The 23642-nt window shown below is 42.7% G+C and overlaps 1 protein-coding gene and 1 non-coding gene across 2 annotated transcripts in view; both read left to right on the top strand.

The window, feature by feature from the left end:
• The window catches only part of LOC128715426 (T-box protein H15-like), a 42347-nt gene extending 35652 nt beyond the window's left edge, over nucleotides 1-6695 (top strand). The window contains exons 5-7 of the mRNA XM_053810322.1: nucleotides 2052-2296; nucleotides 2542-2553; nucleotides 6185-6695. Of these exons, the coding sequence (XP_053666297.1) occupies nucleotides 2052-2296; nucleotides 2542-2553; nucleotides 6185-6695 (768 nt within the window). The remainder of the gene's footprint in view (nucleotides 1-2051; nucleotides 2297-2541; nucleotides 2554-6184) is intronic.
• A 16142-nt stretch (nucleotides 6696-22837) lies between these two features.
• Trnap-agg (transfer RNA proline (anticodon AGG)) lies at nucleotides 22838-22909 on the top strand. Its single transcript has one exon. It is a non-coding gene; the product is annotated as a tRNA-Pro (tRNA).
• The last annotated feature ends 733 nt before the right edge of the window (nucleotides 22910-23642 follow it).

Raw genomic sequence — 23642 nt, 5'->3', positions numbered from 1 at the left:
AATTATGTTGATTAGTACTGTCACCGGCGAAACGGGTAGATTTTGCGGCTCACACACAGTCCGAGCATTGTTTACAGTCGATTTGTCGATTGCACGTGTGCTCGGGATGTCTGTCGCACCGTGGCGAGATCGAAGCTGTTCCGCAGCACTGGGAAGGTTGTAACGTTGCGCCTTCGTAACACTAATTACCGGGGAAATGTCTCTATAAAACATCGTCCATAAATTATGTGGGTTATCTGCTGTCATGGTGGTCCGAAGTCGACATTCCCTGCTGCCAGCATCGAAACCGCTTGGTTGGTCCTCAAGCCGAATGGTTTGAGGTTTGCTTTAATACCTGTACCAGACATATATTCCACGGATTTCCACGGAGTATTCTGTTGTGCTGTTTGGGTTGATTGTCCGAATTCTCTTCGTTTCTGATATAAGACTTGGTAGAACAGATATTTTTTCCAAGTTTTCTCATGGTTTTTTTCCATAACTTCCTTGCCTCACTGTACAATTCTTCCGCATGGTTATGATCATTCATCACAACAAAATGGAGCTTATGTATTACATAACCGCTGTATTATTATGTACCAGAAAACGAGTCCTTCCATAGTCAGTCTGCAAAATTCGCTAACTATCACGTGTATGTATTTCAACTTCAAGGTGATGATGTTCCTTTGTCACCCCCCTCCGAGTTGGAAAGCTTTTAAGCGTGCAGGAATAGGAATCGTTCCCGGTGCATTCCACTCCGTCCGACCGGTCGTTGGAAAATATCGATTTTTTGTGTTTATCTCTTTATTATTGATATTTGCTTTAACGATTCCTCTAGCACACGGAACAGTTTGTCCGGGTGCCCTCGGGGGGAGGGAAACATAAACCGACGGACCGGCCGTTACCGTCTCGCCCGACATTGAACGCCATTTTTGCCCGATGTCCACCACCATTGGTGGCCATTATGGGTCGGTTTGTTGCGGCGGATGCGGTGCGAGCCGTGCGGTGGAGCTCGATTTTCTCTCGCCGTATCTCGTGGGGGTGATATCAATTTCATCAAATCATAATTTATGGATTGCCATTCCCCTTATAAATGGTTTATTCTCTGCTCGTCGCCGTGGACGTTGTTGGGGCCCAGTGTTTCTTGAGCCGTGGGCCGTGATGATGGTGGTGGTAGTTGTCGGTTGTCAAATTCATGGCCCTTTCGTCTCTGGAATATCATATTTCCTTTCATGGTGTTAGCGCCCGTCCACTTATGGTGATTGTGTGGGTGTAGCCCCGGCCGATGGAAGGATGCTGTAGCCGACTGTGTTTCTCCTTCTTTGGCGCAGTACGTGACTCGATGACGATATTCGGTGCTAGCTCGTTTTAGCCTGTTGGGGAGGTTTGGTTGTTTTTTTTTTATTTCACCCTTATTTCCTTTTGAGGAAATGGCAACAACACATTCTTCACGCAAGTGCGCAAACACCCATTTTACGGAGGTTCGGATGAGTGAATATCCGAGCAGAGCAGTTATCTCCCTTTGCAAAATATTTTCTACTACTGCTGCAGCCATCATTTTCCTGGTTGTAGCTTCAACGTGAAGTTTCTTTGGCACTGTGCTTAGTGCTTGTGTTGAGTTGTTTACTACGCATTAAACTTTCAGGATTCAACTGGCACTAAAAAGGGGAAAAGCGCTAGTACACGATGAATGCATGCCGTCTTTGTATTAGTAGTTCGTTTTTTTTTATTTGTAAATTATTTCTATTCTTAAAGTTTGTTTAAAGTGCGTTGGTAAAATGGAAGGACAAGCCTTTAGCATATTGCTTCAATTTAAACTTGCTTTAGTTTCGATTTCTTTTAAATTTAAATTTAAACAATTTAACACAGCACATAAATCATAACATTCTGAAGTCTTTGAAATTGAAATTACATTAATTAAATTATTATTTTATAAATTTTCAATTCTACAAAATATTTCAGATTCTACAAACAATGAAATATATTAGCAACACATTAAATATTATATAAGTTGTATAGTTTAGAAATAGTGTAATTGCCATTTACTATCGAGTTTAACCATTTTTGCTTTCCAGATTGTACTCAACTCGATGCACCGCTACCAGCCAAGGGTTCATCTCGTTCGTCTTGGACCGGGACAAAACATCCCCAACACACCAAAGGAGCTACAGGAGGTGGACCACAAAACGTATGTCTTTCCCGAAACTGTATTCACAGCGGTAACCGCCTATCAGAATCAGCTGATAACGAAGCTAAAAATCGATTCCAACCCATTCGCGAAGGGATTTCGGGACTCCTCGCGATTGACCGACTTTGATAGGTAAGTTGCAGTAATGGCTCCATCTTATACACCTGTTTTAATGTTTATCTTGTGTGTTATTGATTGGAAGTTTGTACAATTAAGTTGAGCACTTCTGATCCATGCTAAGGCTCTTCTGGTCATGCAAATAAGAAACACCCTTATGCTTTGTGGCAACTTAAAACCATAATATTTACTGTACTGGTGGACTCATCACATAGCAAGAAATGAAAATCTCTTAATACTTATTCCTTGTATAATTTCAGTTACTGTGGCATGTAAGTATTGATACAGCGGTAAATACAATCCTTTTCATAAATACATTTAATTAGCAATCTCTCCATTAATGGCGACATTGTTGAAATGGGTTGAGAAATATCGCGTCGTAAGTTGAACATTTTCTCTACGTAACCTTTTAGTCGATTATGCACTCGTTTACCGTTGGCTCAATTGTACTTGCTTGTTGTTGGTTTGGTTTTGTTTCTGCGCTCTGTGACAAGTGTGAGCCACAGTCCGAGCCCGGTTTGCCTTGGGGGAATCTCCCTGGAAGGTCCCGGTGCGTTCGCGAGATTGAGATGAGAAATAAAATGACGACGTTTTTCTCAGCCCGTTGTCGCTCGCCGCTGCGCCGCTCGTCAGGCCCTGCAGCACGGTTTCGTTTTCGTTTCACTAAAGTGTTGATTACAGAGCGGCACATTCGGCACCTTCGTAAAGCGTTCGAGCAGCACAAATCGCGCGTTGCATGAAGGCGTTGCGCAAAAACAAAAAAAAAACATCGACTAAAGGAAGGCAAAACGGGGCTAAATGACTGTTAAAAGTGGTCGTAATTATTCTGACAACTGTGCTGCGCTGGCCCCCGGGCACGGCGACGCGAAGCTTGGTCTGTACCTTCCCATTGTGCCGCTTCCCGTGCCGGACCGCGGACGAAACGTTTACTGAGCTTTCCGGGGAGAAGGAGGAGGACGCTTCCATTGGTTGGAGTTTTGGGGCGTTGATTGCCGCCTCTTTGCAGCCGCGAACGGATACGGCGTCCGATTGTGTTGCGTCAAAGGACGCGGCAAAAATTAAAGGCGAACGTTGGCAAACCCTTCGATGCGCGTAATGATTGATAAAATCCTTACAACACCTTCCAGGGGTGTACCGAGCAGAACCGACGAAAAAGTAAACCGAAGGTGTTTGCCGGCGGCGGTACGGGCGAGAATGGCACAAAGAAAGATCTACCCGGCGCTCGGCATTCGAATGAAGCAGCCCGAGTGCGTTCTGCGGGCTGCGTAGTAATTTACACGGAAATTGATGAACTTCGAGCCGTAAAGCGTAACATGCCGGGCGATAATAATTTATGACTGCCGACCGATGTGTTGGGGAGCATTTGTGCAAAAGGGATGCCCGCAAGTCTGCGCGGCTTGTGACAAGAAACGTCCCCGGCAGATGAGGCATCTTCAAGCCCATTCGAAGGGTTTCGATCGGGTGCATTTGAAACTGACAGACAGCGAGACGCAATGTTGGCCGCTAGTGTGTTGCAGTTTGGAGAAATATTTTTCAAGGGAAGAATCAAAATAAATGGCCGCTGGAATCGTTAGCACATTCTTTGGACGGGAAGATTGATGTTTCAGTTGTGTGATCCTGTGTCATGATGTTCGTCCAGTCGTCCTAAAGGGGTTTGCTTTAATCACCTGCCATTCGTCAAACATAGTGAACACAATCATATCGATCATTATTTTTTGGTTGTCGCTAGAATTCAGTTTTAGAAATATTCAACACAACACAGTGGGAGTGCATCAGGTTAGAGAAAGTGATTGATTTTTATGCCAAATAGTGATGAAAATGAAGAACGACAACTTAAAGAAGTCCAAAAATTAATAACTCATAGGCTATCTTTACAACTGGAAAAGGTTACCCATTACGCCACCATTGACGCAGCAAATGATCTGTTGCATAAGATCACTCTACTCAAGCTGATTGAAAAAATTAAACAAAAATACCCATACCCTTCCGTTTAGGAGTACTTCACATCAGAATGCATCGGCTTCGTTTCATTGCATCTTACCTTTGGTCAAAAATTGAACCATAACATGGGCAATAAGATCGAGGTGATCGGGTGCGGTATCGGCAAAACCCTTTTGCCTTAATTAAAGGACCATCCACCGATCGGGAGTTGCAACGGGATGCCGTTACAGCCACCGTGCTGTTTCTGTTTTGTAATGCATCGCAATGCGAAGAATGTGAGGCGTGAAACCGGAAGATGATTAGCGGTTAAAGTGCATCTCGATATGGACACCGAAAGCAACAGGGAAAAGAAAAGCAACCGTCCGATTATGAGGTGGGCAACGTTGGGTCAGTGATTGGCAAAGAATGAACTTCGATCGTGGTTTTGGATTCGCATCTTGCCCACTAAAGCGAGAAATAAAAGAAATTTGATGATTTTTGGCCACTCATTTTTGAAGACCTGTCAATCTAGAACGCGGCGATCTTGCAATCGTTCCGTTTGTTGCGAAACTGAAAGCTTCTTCAATATGCATTTACATACATACAAGGCAACAAGTGCAAACGAGAGGGACAATGTGGTGGGAAATGAAACAAAAAAAGGAAAACCCCGAGAATGGTACAATTGGTCAGATTTTTCATAATTACACCCGATGATAGCAGCTAATAATTGAAGGCTCTAATTTGTTGTACGCGAGGTGTGAAGGAATCTCCGACGGTGGACCAGATCACGGTCGGTCCGTTTGCGTGCTTGCTCTCTTCCTTTTCGCAAGTCCTTCGCCGTGGGTGCTTATCCGCAAGCGAGCGAAGCAAGCATAAACATTGGCCCTGCGCGACCGCGTAGCTGACCGGCGAACAAAAAAGGAGCGAACAGCCCTTCAGGCTAATATCATCACCAGAGCGGCATTCGAAAATTACAGGGCGGCAGATCGTGCGATCGCGGCTCGAGTGTCGTTTCATGCGCGCCTTCCTTTCTGCCGCTTCATTTCGACCGTTCCCACTGATTGGGCACCGTCTCGCTCGCTGTGAGGCTGCTCCGAAGGGAAGCGATCCTGTTTCGTGACTGCCAAAGTTTTCAATCCGTTTCCACCGCGGTTTTGGACCAAGGTGTGGAAGCACTCGGGAGTGATTTGGTCTTGGGACGATCGTTGCGAGCCTTCATGGAGCCGCTCGTCGGAGGCAGTGCTGTTTCATCTTCCGCTGGCACCCAAGAACCAAGAGTGCCGGAAGAAAGAGGAATGCTTCTCCTCTTGCAAGAAGCCAATCTACCAAAGTTTTGCCCAGAAAACTAGTCAGTAAACGATGGTTGGGTGGGTCGCTTGGTGCGATCCAGTACCTTCGCTTATATTCAACCTATTTTTTTCCAACCTGATATCTGGTGGCAGACGGAATTGTGAGTGCAGGTTTCTTTTCTGCAAGCCTCTTTTTTTGCGGGCCGCAAAGAAAGATCGAAATTGATCGCTCCGAAGGCACCTCATCGTCGTAGTCAAACCGATCACGTGAATTGGTTTATGGTCGTGTGAAATTGAAAATGAAGCGAAGTTTATAGTTATTTAATAACTGATCGTTGCCGGGACAAGTCCTTTGTTGGTTGCGGTGGCAGGCCGATGTTGTTCTACCTCGTGTCCAGGGAATATTAGTTGGGAAAAGATGCTGATGATGATGATGATGATTATGATGAGCACCACAATTCTTGGTATGCTGTGGGTGTGTCAGTGCCTGAAATTACTTGCGAAGAATTTGTTACAACGTTGCACGAACGGATTTCTTTTGAAGTGGAATCGGAAGGCAAATTCGTCCTGCAACATGCAGGGATTGGGAAATACAAAACAAATTAATTCAATAAAGTTCCCTACAAAATAATGGCTTACTTTACTTTTCTGAATCCTTAATCCTAGATGTCGTATAACTTTCTTTATTTCTCAGGGACCCAATGGATGCTCTCCTGCTAGAACAACATCTCCGCTCACCGATGCGCCTCTTCCCAGACCCGATGGCGATGGCACAGTTTGCGTCCAGCCAGGATCCAGACGGTTCAGCGCAGGCCGCACTCTTTGAGAAAGCTCGTCAGCATCTGCAGCTCTGGGGTCGGTCACCCTACAGCGAGCTGCTCCTGCCCCAGATGTACCAGCGTCCTCCGGCAAGCATTGGCGCACTCAATCTCGGACTGTGGCAGGCAACCGGTGGCCAGTGGCCACCACAATTACCACCCGGATTTCTGCAGCAACAAGCATCCCTTGCCGTAGCGGCTGCCGCAGGACAGAGTCCTCGCACTCCACCTCCGGCACCGCCAGTTTCAAGCCCCTCGCCAAACCCTGGATCACCGACGCCCGGTGAAATGCGTGCAAGACAACTGGGGAATCGGTTCAGTCCCTATCAGATACCCCCACAGCATGTTCAGCATCCACCGACAGCCTCCAGAACACCACCAAACTAGCCTTCGGACGTAAAGAGCACAATTGTTTGCGGAAGCGGAAAGAATAGGCTGTAAATAGATGCAGTTGTAAATAGTTGTTCATGTAATGTCACAGTGTTGTTAAGCTGTTAAGCAAACATCTGTCTCACGTATTGTTATTTATTTTAACCACCGGTTAGCATTTCGTTGCATACTAACGATGGCTTCATCAGAAGCTGTGCGTAAGATTCATTTAAATAAATGTATGAGTATTTAGCAAATGAAAACTATTCCATAAAATAGCCTTCTGTTTCTTTAAGCTGCAATTATTTTTGAATCTGTATTTTGTTATCTAAATCGACACAAATTTTTTCGCCTTCGTTGGTAGCGACAAGTATTGTAAAAGGTGATGTTTTTGTGACTTGATAATTTGAGTGAGTAAATAAAAACATGACGACATTCGATACACTAAATTTTGATTTTGTGGTATTGTTTTGTGCAACCAATCACTAGAGAAAGAACAAATTCGTTTTTTCTTGTCCTTTGATATCGATTGAAGGCGCCGGTTCAACACGACAGGTCTATATGGCTTGTGCGTTATCACGAAGAAAGAAATCCAATTGAACGGAAAGAACCGAAGCTAGTCCGTGAAAAGAAGAACAAAAAGTAAGAAAAATATAACAAAAATAATAAATAGAATACGGATAAGTTGATGTATCAAGTTCAGCTTCAATTTGTTTATTAACTTACAGCATTCAGCTCTTTGTTCTTCGGCTACTATGATTACAGCGGGGAATTCCGCTCAGGATGCACAATGTGAGTGAAACAAAGCAGGAACAGCATGAAGAAATCTCATCATCGATTGAGTGAATAATTTACTACGTCTGTTACTAGCGTCCATAAATCATAACTTTGACCAAAATGTACGTCATGCTTCGTGAGTGTTTTTTTTACTGCACTCTCTGTGTGATTCTATTTCTTTTTTTCCGAATTCTGTCTTTCTTTGCGAGCCTCTAAGGTATTGCTTAGCTCTCACTGTTGAAGGATGATGTAGAGTTTTGTTTTCTGACAGGATTGCGCATACCTCACCCGAAGTATCGCACGCTAGCTAGAGCCGGCAGACGAGCATCAAATGACGCATATCATCTTGGCCACGCGACCCAAAGCTGGTGCATCAGTGCGCATCCCCGAAGGGTTTCCCGTACATGCACATACGGAGCGAGGAGTTGTGCCCTTTCGCAAATTAATCGTAAGGGGCTGATGTGGCTTGTGCCGTGTCCAATAAATATCATTCGATACGCGTTCGATCTGGTAGCGAGTAGCTGCTTCGTTTTGTTGAAATTCAATTTAACAGTCTTAAGGGATTATACGGCCCGATGGGAGTGAACATCTTCCCCGATGATTAGTCGTGTCTCCGGTGTGCACGTGCACGGATAACAGTGGATGAGACACAAAATCTACCAAAAAAAAAAAAAAAACTAACGCTGTCTATGCTGTGGTGGCGTGAAATTGCATCCACCTCATCTGTCGCTGCAAGTGGTGCAACGCGTTGGCGCATCATTATTGCATACCCGCACGTGCTGGCATACGTACGTAAGGTAATGGCTTTCTTTTAGAACACCAAACCATCACAACGAAAGTGCACGGAATGGTGCGAATGGTCACAGTGCAATCAGCGAACAGATTCACTTTCATCCTGCAACCGCGATGCTAGCACGAAATGGGATTGGGCATTGTTAATTGTCACCTTCGTCAAGCGGCGGGGCCTGGGTAATGTCCTGCAGCAATCACGAATCGCCAACGAAAACGCGACCCGGATGAGCCATTAGCACCGCGTTGCAGCACTGATGAAGATGACGCGTAAATGGACACGCGGTAAAATGGTGAGAGAATGTACAAAAAACACAACAAACAACGATGCAATTGCAACTCGCACGGAATGCGACCGGTGTGGGGCCCGCGAGTCAATTTATCATTTTTCCCCCACCATTTAACAGCGCAACTGACCGCACAATACTTTGTGTGTGAATTGGCTTTGTGGGGCGAAATTGTGCGAATAGCGTGCATTTTCACTCACTTGAGAACTCAATTAAAATTGGCAGTAGCGTGCCCGCGTGGTTCATGAAGCTTTTATGCAGGAATGGGAATTCTTCAGATAAAGATGCAGAATTTTAAGCAATCAGAATAGCTATTTAATTGCTCTAAATGAGGTGTACAGATTGTATTCTGATGTTTAAACGCTAATTAGATTATCTTTGTTTTGCAATCACTACTGCAAGAGTGCGAAGTGAATATCTTAATTTCAGCTTGTAATAAGGCTTGATCAACGAAGATCAAGCAATAATGTTGGTAAATAGTTTACCGATACTTTAATTATTTTCTAAAACATAGATTGCACAAGGCTTCATCAATGTTTATTCTATCATTTGTATAGAAATTTACATAATTCAAAGATGGTAGGTCGACAATATCTCATAACCCTCTCCGAACAATCTCACCACACACTCTCAATGAATCCATCCTGAAACAAGCAGTGGGAATTATTTCAAAACCAATCAAACCCATCCACTTGGCTGGACTGCTGGCTTTAGTTCTGTCGCCGTCAATAATTCTTGACGAAATGGCAACCGTCAAAGTTGGTGCAATGTTTTCCCCGACTACACTTCCATCACGCTCCGGCATATTCCGAATCCCTTTACGGCACTCATAAACTATCAAAGTCAAACAGTGACCTCCGCTAATCCACCATCCACCGCTTCCGGCGTTAAAGTTGGCGCGGTGAAGAATGGGATTCCATTTCGTTGCGCCCAAAATTCAAACCTAATTCGATTGACATTTCATCCCGTCTGCTTTTAACGAATTGACACGTCCGAAGCGTGAGGGAACAGTGCACACGTCGAGCTTAAGTGGATATTTTGGGGATGCATTTTTGCCACTCCACACAAAACAATCACGCCCCAGCCATAGCTTATGGAGGCTGTTAATTGACGGTACATCATGAGTGTTTTTTTGTGAGTTGCTGGTTGTGCAACGAATTTTGCTGGCATTTTCTCACCGGACGGTCATGTGGGAGGTATTAGATAAAAAATGTACATCAAAGACAGAAGACAAAATGCCACCACGCATTGATGCATGGGCAAGAGGAAAAAGTGCTTCATAATTCGAAACAAAACACACAAAAAACAGGACTAAATTGCGGCTAGTTTGTGTGACAGAATGGCTCTCCCAAAACATGGAGTGTTTCGTTTTTCTTTGATGGCCGGTGGATGGATGGTGGAAACGGATACGAGACACATGCTGCACAAGTGTCAAGTTTGGGTCGGTGCATCGTCAAAGCTCAACTTCACATTAGGGCAAGGGTGGTGCGTTGGTGTGGTGCGAGGAGCAGAGGAGCGGGACCTGTTTAGGTCGACCGCCAGCGAGACAGACAGGTGTGGAGATTTGAGTTGTTTCGATTAAACCGAACCAAAAACGCTGTTTGCTGCTGGCTTTTCTCGGACGGAAGGTGCGGAAGAAGGGGCTGCGAGTGCGAGCGAAAGGGCAGTGGACAACGGGACAAAACGATCCATGTCCGTTAGGATTAATTGATATAGATTAAAAGGCCCCGATCCCGAACCTGAGCGATAGACACTTTTGGAGTGGTTTGACCGTTCCCGTGCACCCGGTCCCGGTGTAGTTGTCAAGTGTCGGAGCAAACGTTTTGTCCAGCTTCAGGTGCCATTTTTTGTCAGCTTCATTATCCAAATAATGTGACAGTTTTAATGGATCCCGAGATCATCCTTTGGCAGGACTTTGTATAGGTATGGGGCAGGGAGGTACCGCTAAACAGGGGCCCAAAGTGGAAGGGATAAATGATTTGCTTTGCTTTGAAACCAGACCTGTCACGATTAGGATGCGATTGACGTGACCTCGGTGGCCTTTGCAGGAATGTGTACATTAAAGACAACGCAAGGATCAAGGCCCATGTAGGTATGCCCCGTGTTCCAAGATTTTTTGTTGTTAAAGAGGATAAGGATTATTGTTTGTTTAAATGTTTTTTAACAAAATCCTTTCTGAGATTTTGTTGGAAAGCAAAACAAACACTCATCACTGGTTCATGGTTGCTTGGTAAGGAAACTTCAGATTTTGTATATTCTTTTCGGCATTTCTAACACCAATATTTGAGGTCATCCTCTATGTAATGTTTCTATAGCTTAGTACTTAGTTTTACGGATAAGGATACTGTAGAGATACTCTATGGAACTTATATAGCTCCGGCGGACCTTTCAAATTTTATCCTCAGTTTCATATTCTTTGAAGGGTTTTATTATCCTTTTTAAAAGTCCTTACCAAGAAAGGAATAACGATTGTTTATCGTACTAAAAAAAAAATATCTTCCGACACGATTGATTATTGCAAGAGGGGGCCCCTATTTCACTTGTGTACGATTTAACTTCCAAAGCACTTTAACCGGAACAAAACAAATCAAAACAGAGTTGAACTCGTTCGTGGGACATGCAATTGCTAAATAGGTTGATTTTATTTGTGTGAAGAAGAAATGTGTCACGCAGATTAGGTTTGCAGATCCGAGCATAAAAAAACGCACGAAAGTGAACTAGAGAAGTTTTTGTAAATAAAATACATTTCGCTGGAAGATTCTCGTTGTTCAAGAATGAGTAAAATTTACTGTACGTAGAGCAACGATGAGATTGGATTGTTTCGACTTCGTCATAAAGTAGAGCGAATTTTTGTATTCCATCCTTTATAAGCGCCATGCGTTTGAAGGGTAATATGACTTGAGCTACATCAGGATTTCTTTCGTATCCCATGAGATTCGCTCGGGTAGATGGGTAGCAAAGGGGTTGAAAATAAGATGTTCCGCTAGATAAATCAGGTCGCATCCGCAGGGTCGACTTGACACCCTCAGCCGAAGGTAAGGGTTTAGCTACTGTTTAACCCTTCCCTTCGGCCGCTTCTCCACTTCTCCGTGACCAATCGTGCCCGCTCGTGATAACAATCGTTGTCGCGCCCGTTAAATAGCTACCGAATTGTTGGCGTACGCCTTCCCACAACCGTTCGGCAGGGAAATCAGGAGGAAAATCCTTTTTTCCGGTCTCGATCTAAACCTCCGGGGTAAGGTCGTTTTTTTTTTCTCGAGAGCGAGTTTTACGAGCGCCGGATTCCACACCCGACTGCAAACGCATTTTACGGATCCGGCGGATCTCCACGCACGGTATATCGCGTTGCGTTGCGTGTGTTGCTGTTTTGCGCTTTAACACACTAGCCGCGGGGGAAAATCCTATTCTACGCGGATCAGCCCGACCCGGGCAACCCTTTTTCGGGGCGGGTGGTTGAAGCTTTACGGCCGGGTCGAAGCCTTTCTGCTTCGAAGGTGTGACACACGCACGCTCGGCACGCACCCGAGGCTACCCGTTGTTGACCGGGCAACGTGTCAATTGGAGTGAGAAAGTGCGAAAATCATCACACCAATCCGATATCCGATCGGTCACGGAAGCTTGAAGGGTTATTTTTTCTCTACATGAATAGGGGTGTGAAATTATGGTAAATGTGTATCTCGACCCGGGTGTTGCATAACGTGGTGCTACAATTTCATGTATTTAAGCGACGTATTGATGAGCGTGAGATGAGTCAAAATGTGGTGATATGTCTGCTATGATGAGTAAAATTAAAATATCGGTACATCACTTTTCATACAATAAAGTTGTTTTCTACCGAAATCATCGTTAACATTGTCATCCCGAATTATTGGAATAGAATCAACTCAGAAAATGTTTTCCATCTAAAATTATTTAAAATCTACAGTGCATTTTTCACCCAGACTAGTTTTTGTTGCGGAATGTTATCTTTATATTTACACTATGATATCCATTACATTTTTTAAAATTTAAGATTTCATGTGATCTAACCACCACAAACTCAACGCTGGAGACTTGCTAGAACAACCGCTTACAAACACCTGGATCTTCAAGACAAAAAATAATTGCGAAAAATGAGTTGTTTCTAGCAATATCTTTTCCTCATCATTCGTACACAGTTGGACGTGTGCACAAGTTGTACTGAGCCCATTATTTTTGAATATTCTTTTAGTCAGATATTCAAGTTTTCTCCATCGCCAAGAAAGCATCAACCAAGAAGTGTTTTAATCCCAGCGACGGATTGTAACCGTTTGCTGAATCCATATGCTGAACAGTTCCGTTTCTTTATGACGGTGTTGGATTGACTGCGAAAAGGAAGCTGACTATCAACCTCGCGAATGTCGACAGCTGCTCCCTGATGAGCTCCGGTTGATGGCTGTTTGGTGTTCCTATTTGGCGCTTCCTTTCGCAACATGCGCAAATGAAGCAGACGATTTATCTTCGTTCTGCGGCATCTCCGTCAGCTTGCTCTTCGTCCATCGACGAGCCGGGAAAGTTAAACGTTTGCCACGGTTTAATGAAGGAGGGAGGTTCATTTTAATAGATAATCATACAGGGCAGCTAATTAAGAAATCAGAAATAGATTAAACATGCGGTTGGGGCCATCGATATATCTCTTCTCTAGATGTGGTTGATACCGTTTCACAATTTTGCTATTTTAAAGGTTTTTAGTAAAGTATTGGTTTCTTTTCTACTAAAGCAAAGTGAAGCAATATCAGCAGTAGGACGGCTTAGTGTGCCGTAAGCATCATAATTGCTGATCCAGTTTCAAGCCATCTCCAAATCTCCTCCTACCAAAACCTTCCATCCATTGTTGTTTAATTTTAGGGAAGGCATGTTTGGATCGCCAGATCCCCCGGCCGAGTCAATGATTTGACCTGCATGGCGCTTATTGGCCGGTGGGTCGGTCACACGTAAAGAGGTTTGATGACTGTGGGAAATTATTTTTTCTCGCCAAAAGCCGAAACCAATGGAGTGAGCTTTTCTGAAGATACCTTACCGAAACCGTAGCGGGAGGTGGTTTCGACTCCCGTGTCATGTTTGAAACGGAGTCAATGGTTTAGCTGAACAGTTAATCGAAAGCGTTTGGCACCTTTCGAACGTTTTGGTCCGCTTTACAAGAGCGGGCAATGCAAACAAATTCGAATAACTTCGGGACGGCCATGAGACGAACGGGTGAAATAATAGTACGGGGATCCTTGCGTAAGGTGCGTTTGATGGCGTGAGAATTCGTTTGATCGTGGCTGAAGCAACGGCATTATTGTTGAATGCTGCTAATTATACACAGAAGGTGTGAGAAGGAAAGAGCTTTAGCTTTCTGTCTTGAGAGGAACACTCTGTCGTTTTGAACAGTAGCATAGAAAAATGTGAGGCAAAGAAAATTTGACTTGATGTTGTCAATGTTTTAGTAAAATTCAATGAATGTAAAATGCATGAATACAAATTACGTGTCATATGATTTTTTTTTGAAAAAGGTGATTTTAATTAATTTGAAATGGAAGAACTTGAGTGAAACAACAAAGTAAATATTTTCAAATTGATAAAACGAATTCAAGATTTTTATTGTTTAAATTTGATGTTAGCTGTTAGGTGTCTAGATCAATAAAGACCCTTGTCTACTTGTTTTGTGAATGAATTTTGAGTGGCTTATGTCCAAAAAAACTCCATTAATGATTCAGATAATTTCCTTTCCCCGAACTTTGCACATAAGTACAGCTATTTAAAACAGCATATTTTTGCGTTAAAATTTCATCTTCAAATGCTCTGGGATGTGATGGGTTAAATATTTATATTCATTTTATTATGGTCATCGTCGACCAAACCAAACCAAAGCAATCGATCGAAATGGATGTCTTTCATGGTTGAATATGTAAGCGGTTTAAAGCGATTTGCAACCCCAACCACCGGGAAGGCCGAATTATTCCTAGAAAACAGTTCCGTTGGTCGCATTCCCGATCGCATTCCTTTGCCGTCGCTAACTGACAGTGATAAAAGTTAAAACGCTCCTTCTTTCAAGCATCCGTCCGTCAACGGGCAGCGGCAAAGATTGACATAACCCTACTGAGTTTTTGGCTGCGTTCGTGTCCATTTAGGACGCACACATCAAATGTTTGTCTGTCCGTACGTGTTGAAACGGTCGAACGGGAGGGTTATATTTGGGATATCTGAAGAAACTACAAAACATGCAGCTCTACATGCAGAGCCGGGGTTGGACGGTTTGATGGACGGGTATGAGACGAAAGGGACAGCTAAGATAGGAATATTTTTAATATTTTCAACACATCACCCATCAATTCGTAGTGGACGTGCGCGAGCCTTAATCACAATCTACCAGTGCGGTCGGGGCTTGAATAGCTCGACCCCACTTTACGAGAAGCTCGCATCGTCTGGAAATGGGGGGAGAATCGTTCGTTTCATCTTAGTGGGGGTTTTAGTCTCTTTTTTTTTGGTTGTATCTATCACTAATCTATCTCCGATCCAAGTCGCAGGAGGGGGCTCGTGGTTGATGTTTGAAACGATTTCCGCAGAAGCTGCCGTTAGCTCAACGATCAAGATCAGGTTCTCGATCGGCTGCTGGATCGAATCCTGTCGCTGATGTGGGTATGACTACCGTGAAATGATTCATTCCCGCTCTCAGTCACACTGCCATTCACATGCACGTTCCGTTGGTTTGATAAAATTTGAAACGAATGATGCCCGTACGCTCGAGTCGCCGGTGCTGTTGCTTGACAGTTGAAAAGATTCTTGACAAGAATTTAAATTTTTAATCAACCATCGTTCCGCGCGCGGGTTGGAAGGAATCCTTCGGCAAGGAAACAAACCAACAGCCGGAAGGTGCGGGCCTGTCGAGGCAAGTGCTTCACTCAGATGAACGGTGAGGATTAATCAAATGGGTTGGCCAAATCATGTAAATGAGCGCAATTCCGCTGACTCAGAGGGAATCGACGAAGCAACCGGACGCAGCCGGGGACGGTTTCCGTTGCGGTTTGGTGGTGATTTGAGCGACATGACATTTCTACATGGTTTCTTACGCTGCGTTGTGGTGAAACAGCGGCGCGCTCCGTCTCGTACAGGAAGTGAAGAGCCCAAAACAAATCCACAACTTCAGACCCAACACAGTAGTTAGTTAGCTACCGGCTTAATGATGTTTTCATCGCACCGTTTCGGATTGTGGATCGAGTTCGGGAGATAATGATAGCGAGCAGACCAACGAGAGACGAGATCTCAATGTGCATAATTTGCAATACAGCGGCCAGGGGTAGGAACGGAATAATCGCAGTTTACAAGATCACCTTCTTGTCACAAATGTTTTCGGCGTCAGCAAGCAATGCTTGTGGTGAGCAAGCCGAGACTAGCAGTGGTTTGTTTCGTAATTTAAGCTTATTCGAGTGACCCGAACCCCTCATTATGCCTTCGCGTTTGTATGTGCCAGAGGATGTATGTATCGCATGGGTTATCATTTGTCGGTCGTTATAACTGTGTCGAAAAAGGCTTTCTTTTGAATGGCTGTATGAATAGCATTTGAAAAAAAGTGGCTTTTTTAATCGGAGTTGTTGAATGTAATATAAAAATAAAATTTAAGTACTTAATTCGTTACATAAAGAGGAACCTATTGCAATGTACAATCAAATTAATTGATGTACATGTTATGTGTGCTGTAAAAAAGACTTTCTATAAAACTACTTATTGTTGTCGCTAAGTGCGGTTATGCCATAAAAATGAATTTTGCACACTCTATAGTAAATGTAAATGATATAAACAAAAATTATTCAAAATAAATCAATAACGATCAATCGATTGCTGCAAATTAGCAAAAAAATACAAAAGATTCGAATTTGTACGAAAAAAAAGCCCTTCTTGTGCGGTCAGTATTGACCTATCGCTTGATGATTCGATTGTTTAATCGCTACATTTAGCAGCACCTGACCTGATTTTGATTTGATCAATGAATTTCCACTTACCCGACCAGCAAAAGCGAATTCATTCATAACCCGTTCAAGCAACAGCAAAAAGGAAACAAAATTAGCCACATCATCATGGACATCATCTACTAGCTGTTACTGGCCGGACCGGACGGTCAATGTAAAATCCCGAACCATTGTGCCTCGCCAACGTGAGGGGTATTTTTTCTTGCTTAGCCGAAGCTTCCCATGGACGTTCCGTTGCTGGTTGCGTTTTCGGTACGCCCCGCGCGGCCAACACATGATTGACATGCGTTGGGCACTAATCTTAATGCATATATTTAAATTTTAATTTTCACACCAACCACAAGCGTTAGATTCGGTTTTTCTCTTTTGGATGGTCGAAAATAGATACTGATACGGAAAGACACCGTGCCAGAAGGAGGAGGCCGAAGTGGGTAACGATTTTTTTGTTGTGAATATGTCAGAGTCAGCAGCTAAAGCAGGGACGATTATTCCCAACTCCCTTGGCAGTTTGTCCGGTGATTCAATAATAGTTTTATTTCTCAACGCATTTTTACTCGACGCTCACGGAGACGGGATGACTTTGCACTCGATATACTGAAAGCAATCGAATCAGAACTGATCGATCTTCCAACGGTCATAGCAGATTCCCTAACTTAAGGCTCGCTGGGTCTCTGATGTCTTTATCGCACGAATGCATCTAACACAAAGGTGCGCATAGGATGCGTGAGACTGCAGCGATGGGGGTAGCAGGCCCAGTCGATGTTTCCAAGGCGACGGCTTGTCTACCCTGTTTGGTAAGATTGCTGTTAAGATTCGAATGGTGCATCGGCCGAGCGTAGACAAATTGTCGCTGTGATTTCTTTGTTGGGTAAGGTGAAATTCGTGGAAATGGATTTACACTCCATCACTGGACGAATCGATTGAAAACCATTTACCTCGTGTGTGTTCTTGAAATGTTGGAAATTGCTTTGTGTCTTTGATTGTTTAACTTTTGACAAAATTTACACCTGCTTGCCTAGCCTGTAAGACAGAATAAGGATTTAGTTTTTTATGGGAAATTGATTGATTGTAGAAGGAAAAATCTTCCTTTGTGCATCGCAGCCCATTCGGTGTTGGGATTAGCTGTTAATATAAAATTGACAGATAGCACAACTTTACCTTCAATCTAACAAACGACTGATTTTGATGTTACCCCACCTCTCCTCTTATTCTCTAACCCTGCTATATGTCACTTGTTAGATTCTATCGTTACATACATCCAATGGTTATTGTTATCATTTTGAATAGTTGAATTAAATTGTATTTAAAATTGCATTTAGCATTTAAGACATAGTTCTTAAGTTAATTAAGTATAAAGGCAAACCACACAATAACAAAATGAAATGAATATAATTTATGCATTTCACGAAACTTGAAGATTTGTTTATAAACCTCAGCAAATCTGTCGTTGCTAGACGACCCCGTTAAGGATGGATTAGACAAGCTGCCGAGACGGTCCCAGTGGCAAACAAGTTTAACTGATCTTTCTCAAAATAGAAACGATAGCTTTGATTCGCATGTTGACGGCTGCAACTTACTGACACATTTATAATGTTTTTTTCCAAAAGTGTAGTATGATTATACGGTTACCGTCATATCATTTACTTCATAATATTAAGTTGTCCACCATGATCACATGTCGTAGACGAATGGGTGAGGATAGATTTCCCGTCTTTGTGTTGTCCGAAAATAAAATGCAAAGGTTGTCAAATTTAGAATATTTGGCTCGTTTTTCAATTCGATTCACTTTTCATAAACGGTGATTGGTGGAGTCCTTGTATCTGTTTGTTTGTAAATTATACATTCCATTGAATTCGTCAAACTTGAACCGACCTTCAATTCCTGCCTGTCAAGAGAAATCATTCACACCATCTGGTTTCATAACATACGAGCAGTTGATAGATCGGAATATTTTCGTAGGCCGTGCAGCCAAACTTTAAAGTTGCTAAACCAGGAGAAATGTATATGGTAAGAATACAAAGCGTATCGTGTTAGAACTGTGTTGAATATAAAATTCTTGTAAATTTATCATGTAAGTAATTTTATATACCACATGCTAAATCATATTCTGCTTATTACAAATTATCATTTTTTTTTTTTATATAAAAACCAATCAGGAAAAATAAATGTTGTCATAAGCTTAATGACATTCGTGATAAATGGAAAAGTGCATCCCTTTCTTCCACAGTATCCACAGCGTTGTGCATTATTTTAAAAAAGGCGAATTGGCATAAAGTAGCAGAACGAAAATGGCCGTACGTCAAATAAACTTTTATGAACATCGAATGCATCTGAACCGTTAAAGTGATCCATTCCGGTTGTCGTTGACGGATAAACGAGGTGAGCAAAAGGGTGGCTCATTTTCACCGTGCGTTCTCATTAATTTACACCGAGTAGACTGAAATTAAATGGAAACAATAAATAGAAGACGAAATGCAGTTGAATGGTAATGTGTGAAATGAATTTTATTTTAAATATTGGTACAGCATCTATCGGAGTTATTTTTCTTTGACTTGATGTGAGCCTGTTTAGTTCCATTTTAACATTTGGTTTCTTAACTCTGTAGGACTCAAGTATTTTTTTTTATAATAATTATTTATCAATACTTTTTTACTTTGATATCTTAGACATTTTCGAAAAATTTTCACACTGATAAAATTTTCATTAATTATTCTTAATCAGCGAATGAAAAGATATTCTGTCTGCAACCTGTACACTGTAAAATTACAACAAATAAACGCCAAACCAAACGTCACCAGTTTACAGTATCGGCTTTATATCTCTTTTCGTTTATTTTCTTTGACTCGAATTAGCTCTGATTTATTTGCATACCGCCTTTGATCTGCTCAACTACTTTCTTACCGACGGTAACACCAACGCCAGGGCAGGGAATTAAATTGCGCGTCGAGTGAAGCTCATGGGTGGTTGTAAAGCGTTCTTGTTTGATGAAAACGAACTCATAAACTGTAGTTTACGATTCTTCCATACATCTTCAGCATCTAGCTTCAAAGAAAACTGGGGTTGTTTACTGTTAAAAGGTATAAATAGTTTGCGCAGGGATGCAGCAATCAGCACCGACCAACACTGCTAGGATGTTGAACTTTCAGATTTTTTAAACCTGTTTTTTTATTACAAATAATTTGATCGATATAATTACATTAAATCATATCCCTAGAGTGTTACATAATGTAGCCACTAGCTGTTTTAAGTGCTTTGTAAACGTTTGCTGGAAAAAGAACATATGCCACGGGGTTTTTTGTTTTAATGATAAATAGCTCAGGTCGGACAGTTTCAAATTACGGATTAGGGTTTATCAATTTTTAAACCACATTCTCATCCAGCGATTACACACTCTAACAGGATTAGGCTGGATGCGCTATAGATTTCGGATCGTGCCTTTCCGTAATGGTCCATCAGCATGATGTTTCTAATCCAAATTTATGAAATGACGAACAAATGGTCTCAACCATCCCTTCATTCGTTGGATAAACTTTGCGGTATGAGTGTGTGGCGTGAGAGTGTTCCTGTGAGTGCAGAATCTTCTATTCTATTCACCCATATTCCCATAAAAATCACTGCCCCAGAAGTAACCATAAAACAATTCCCGACGATATGACTAATGAAGGGTAGCGCAGAACGAATTCTTAGGTTTAAGCCGTGGCAGTCGCTTTTATTATCTCGCTTAACGAGAGGGTGGTGTAATTTCTCATCACATTGTTGTCCCCTTGGATGACACGTTTCTAACTTCCAGTTCTTTTTTTTTACTCATCCTAGTCACCCCTCGACGAGGTCAGGTTGTTCGACTGGCTCGATGTGCTGAGATTGCGCAAAACCATGTTCCTGCCAGCGGGATGCTGGAAGAGACTTCGGGAAAAAAGGATACCGCAAGGGGGAAGCAAAAGGAAAGTCAAATCTTCCGTAGATAATAGAATTATGATAACTTTTATGATAATCACTTTAACAGGATCATCATAAAGGCGAGCGGGACACTGTTTGCATTGCACTGTCAGTTTTGCGGTCTGGATCGCCCACCGGCACTTGTTCGGAAGGGTGTCCGACGTGAAAGGGAGTGGCTTCATGGTAGCAAAGGGGCCAGATTCCACCCACCGGCGATTATGATGGTCCATTTTTATATGGTGACGCATGTGGCCACCGTCGGGTTCAAGCCGGAGGATGGAACGTAACCGACAAATTTGTTTCCAATTATCCGAGTTGGTGCGACGGGACTGGACAAAGGGGTTGGTGAATTGGTAAGCTGTTGGAAGGGAAACTTTGTATAACTGTTATCTCTTTTTACTTGGGTTTTTGTTATGGTGCTAGCATTGTTTTTTGCAAGAGAAAAGCTGAAAGTAAATATTGTTTTTTTTTTTCGGGGGCCATTGACATTGTGTGGTGCGTCCATGGGGATAACATTTAGCTGACTATTAGATATCTTATTAGCAGAAAGGGAATTTTGTTGTATGCGATTGAATCATAGTACTTTTCAATAAAAAAAAAACAGTTTTAATGTATTTTGCAGATGCTTCCAAACTTTATCCACATTGTTTTTCAACAAGCAAGTTTTAATTGAAATCTTCCAGCGGTGAGAATTTACAAACACTAACCCGCCGTTGTGCGGGTGCAAGAAGGTTGAACGATATTTTGACAGTTGAAAATATTAATGCCATTAGTCAGCCCGGGTTTCGTAACGACTCAGCAGAACGGCCACCATCATGGTGCCATGTTGATTCGTAAAACTAGACTAGTTTGATCGCCTATTACGCAGATGCGCATGGACGATACCTGATTAAGGGCACCCAAGCAGACTAGAATAAATAATCGGCCATTTGTGATCGTTATTGACTTACGACCCTTTTTCTATTTTTTTTTAAATATCCCACAGCCTGTTGGAGGCGTAATGAAATGTGAGGCACCCTGGAATAAAAAAACGCCAACGAACGCATGCAATGCTCTTAATGTGAGCCAATTAATTAAATTTCCAAGCTCTGTGGCTTCTGGCCTACTTGACGACTAGTACGTTTTATGCTGTTTGAGAACTCAACGGTGGCTTTGTGTTAACTGGGCTACTTTTGCTGCTCCCAATGTTTTGTAACCGCTGAAATAAGGAAACAAATTCCCGCCATAATACCACCAACAGTGTGGTGGATTCCGCTCCGACATGTTGTGCAGGGCGCATAACGTGGCTCAATTTGCCACGGACATTTGTCTAGTCGCGGGCTTCATCCATCGTTCTCGTGGCGTGTCGAGAGCAGATTTGGACACGGGATAAACCGATAAGCCGATGCAGCGGACTTCAAAGCGGGGGCTTTCGAGCTGTCATGAGAACCTGCCGAAGCTCAAGTGCGGCGTGGTGAACAATTTTACGATTTTGGAATAATAAATTTTCCAATGCAAACTCATACGAGAGCAGCATCATAAATTTGGGATTCACATTTACATTTTATGCCGCCAGTGAGTGCGTGTGTGTGTGTGTGTGTCCATATGCGTCACGGTGGCGACAGGACGGTTGTCCTTGCGATTGCCCCATTTGCAACCATCGAAAGTCATTCAGCGAAGAGGGATGCCAGGAACAGGGAACGTTTTATGACTTACCGAACCGAACCGATACCATGGTGGGTAATGTCTAATTTTAATTAGAATGGTAGCTAAACAAATAAAATCATTAATACATTTATGGTGCCACTCCGTTCGGGACCAAGTGAGCCGAGCGACCTTTTTCTGGCCGTAAGGATCTTGATTTCATTCAGGGACCTTCTGTAGGATAGCATCCGCAACATTAGACGCCAAACGGGCATCTGCTGCATGGGGCTGGAACTGAACTTGTTTTCGGTTGAAACCGTTGGATGAAATTGGGGTGATTGATCTTTTCGGAACGGGTTGAACGCAATCGTGGCCCAGTTTTGGAATAGTTTTACGATCGAAGGGTTAGTTGTAAATGCGTAGTAAAGAAATAATTAAAACTAGGACATAGGCTCTCTTGTCCGGTATTGTAAATGCTTTGTAAATGCAAGCCATGACTTTTGTGAAGGTGCAGATGATATAATAGTTTAATTATTCTGCTACTATTAACTAAAGAAAACAGCTATAGCTATTTAAATAGTAAAAGCAATTTTTAACAGGTGGTTATGTAGGTCAGAATGAAGGAAATGGATCAATAACACGGGTGTGCATCATTTATATCAAGCTCACTAAGATTATTCATCTAAAACGTACAGATGTTTTGCTCTGGAACAATATATAAATTTCCAAATAAAAACTGAGTTTCACATAAAACGCGTACTTGACGGTGCCTTTCACGACGGGCTCGTTGGTCTAGGGGTATGATTTTCGCTTAGGGTGCGAGAGGTCCCGGGTTCAAATCCCGGACGAGCCCACATGTCATTCTTTTTTTTCACTCAATTGTAGTATCCTAAAACTGTCAAACAGCGATATGAAAACGATTAAAAAAATTGCATCAATGACTATTACAAATTATTTCATTTTTATGAAAACTAATAGAGTAATTATATTGTTGTTGATATTAATTAAAATAGATGATATTTTATCTGCTCTCCCATTATGCACGAGCGTGGAAATATTGGGCTTACATTTGATACGGTTACATTTACGGTATTTAGCAAACTTCCCATCTACTCCAGGTGTGGCAAAAGCTTAAAACGTTCGATCTCGAGCATAGTTTCTCAACTCCCATCAACAGCTTAGAAGGCACTTATTCTCATAATTGTTAACACTTTCACAGAGCAGTTTGTTACTCCGGGTATCGGGGCCGTTGATTGCCGGCTACGGCAGGAGACCGTTCTATCCGGCACCTACCGAAACGTACGTACCGACGCTCGGTCTATTAGAAAAAGAGTAATGTGTAGTGAGTGTTTCGGGGGGGGTTGATGAGGGGATTTTTTGGCAGCCCTTCCGATAAATAGCGGAGACACAAAACTTTACACCTTCTCATCGAAAGCCACCACTAGCACACTATCGTCACGCCAACACATACTTATGCTAAACCCGCACCATCGGGTGCGGGCAGATTCGTTGCAGTGAGCGGTGAAACAGGCGGACGGTTGTTATCTGGATCTAATTTTGAGAAATCTTCCCTGCTCATGGCACTC

Source organism: Anopheles marshallii, chromosome 3, assembly GCF_943734725.1.
Source record: "Anopheles marshallii chromosome 3, idAnoMarsDA_429_01, whole genome shotgun sequence".
Lineage (NCBI taxonomy): Eukaryota > Metazoa > Arthropoda > Insecta > Diptera > Culicidae > Anopheles > Anopheles marshallii.
This window is presented reverse-complemented; position numbering and strand designations above follow the sequence as displayed.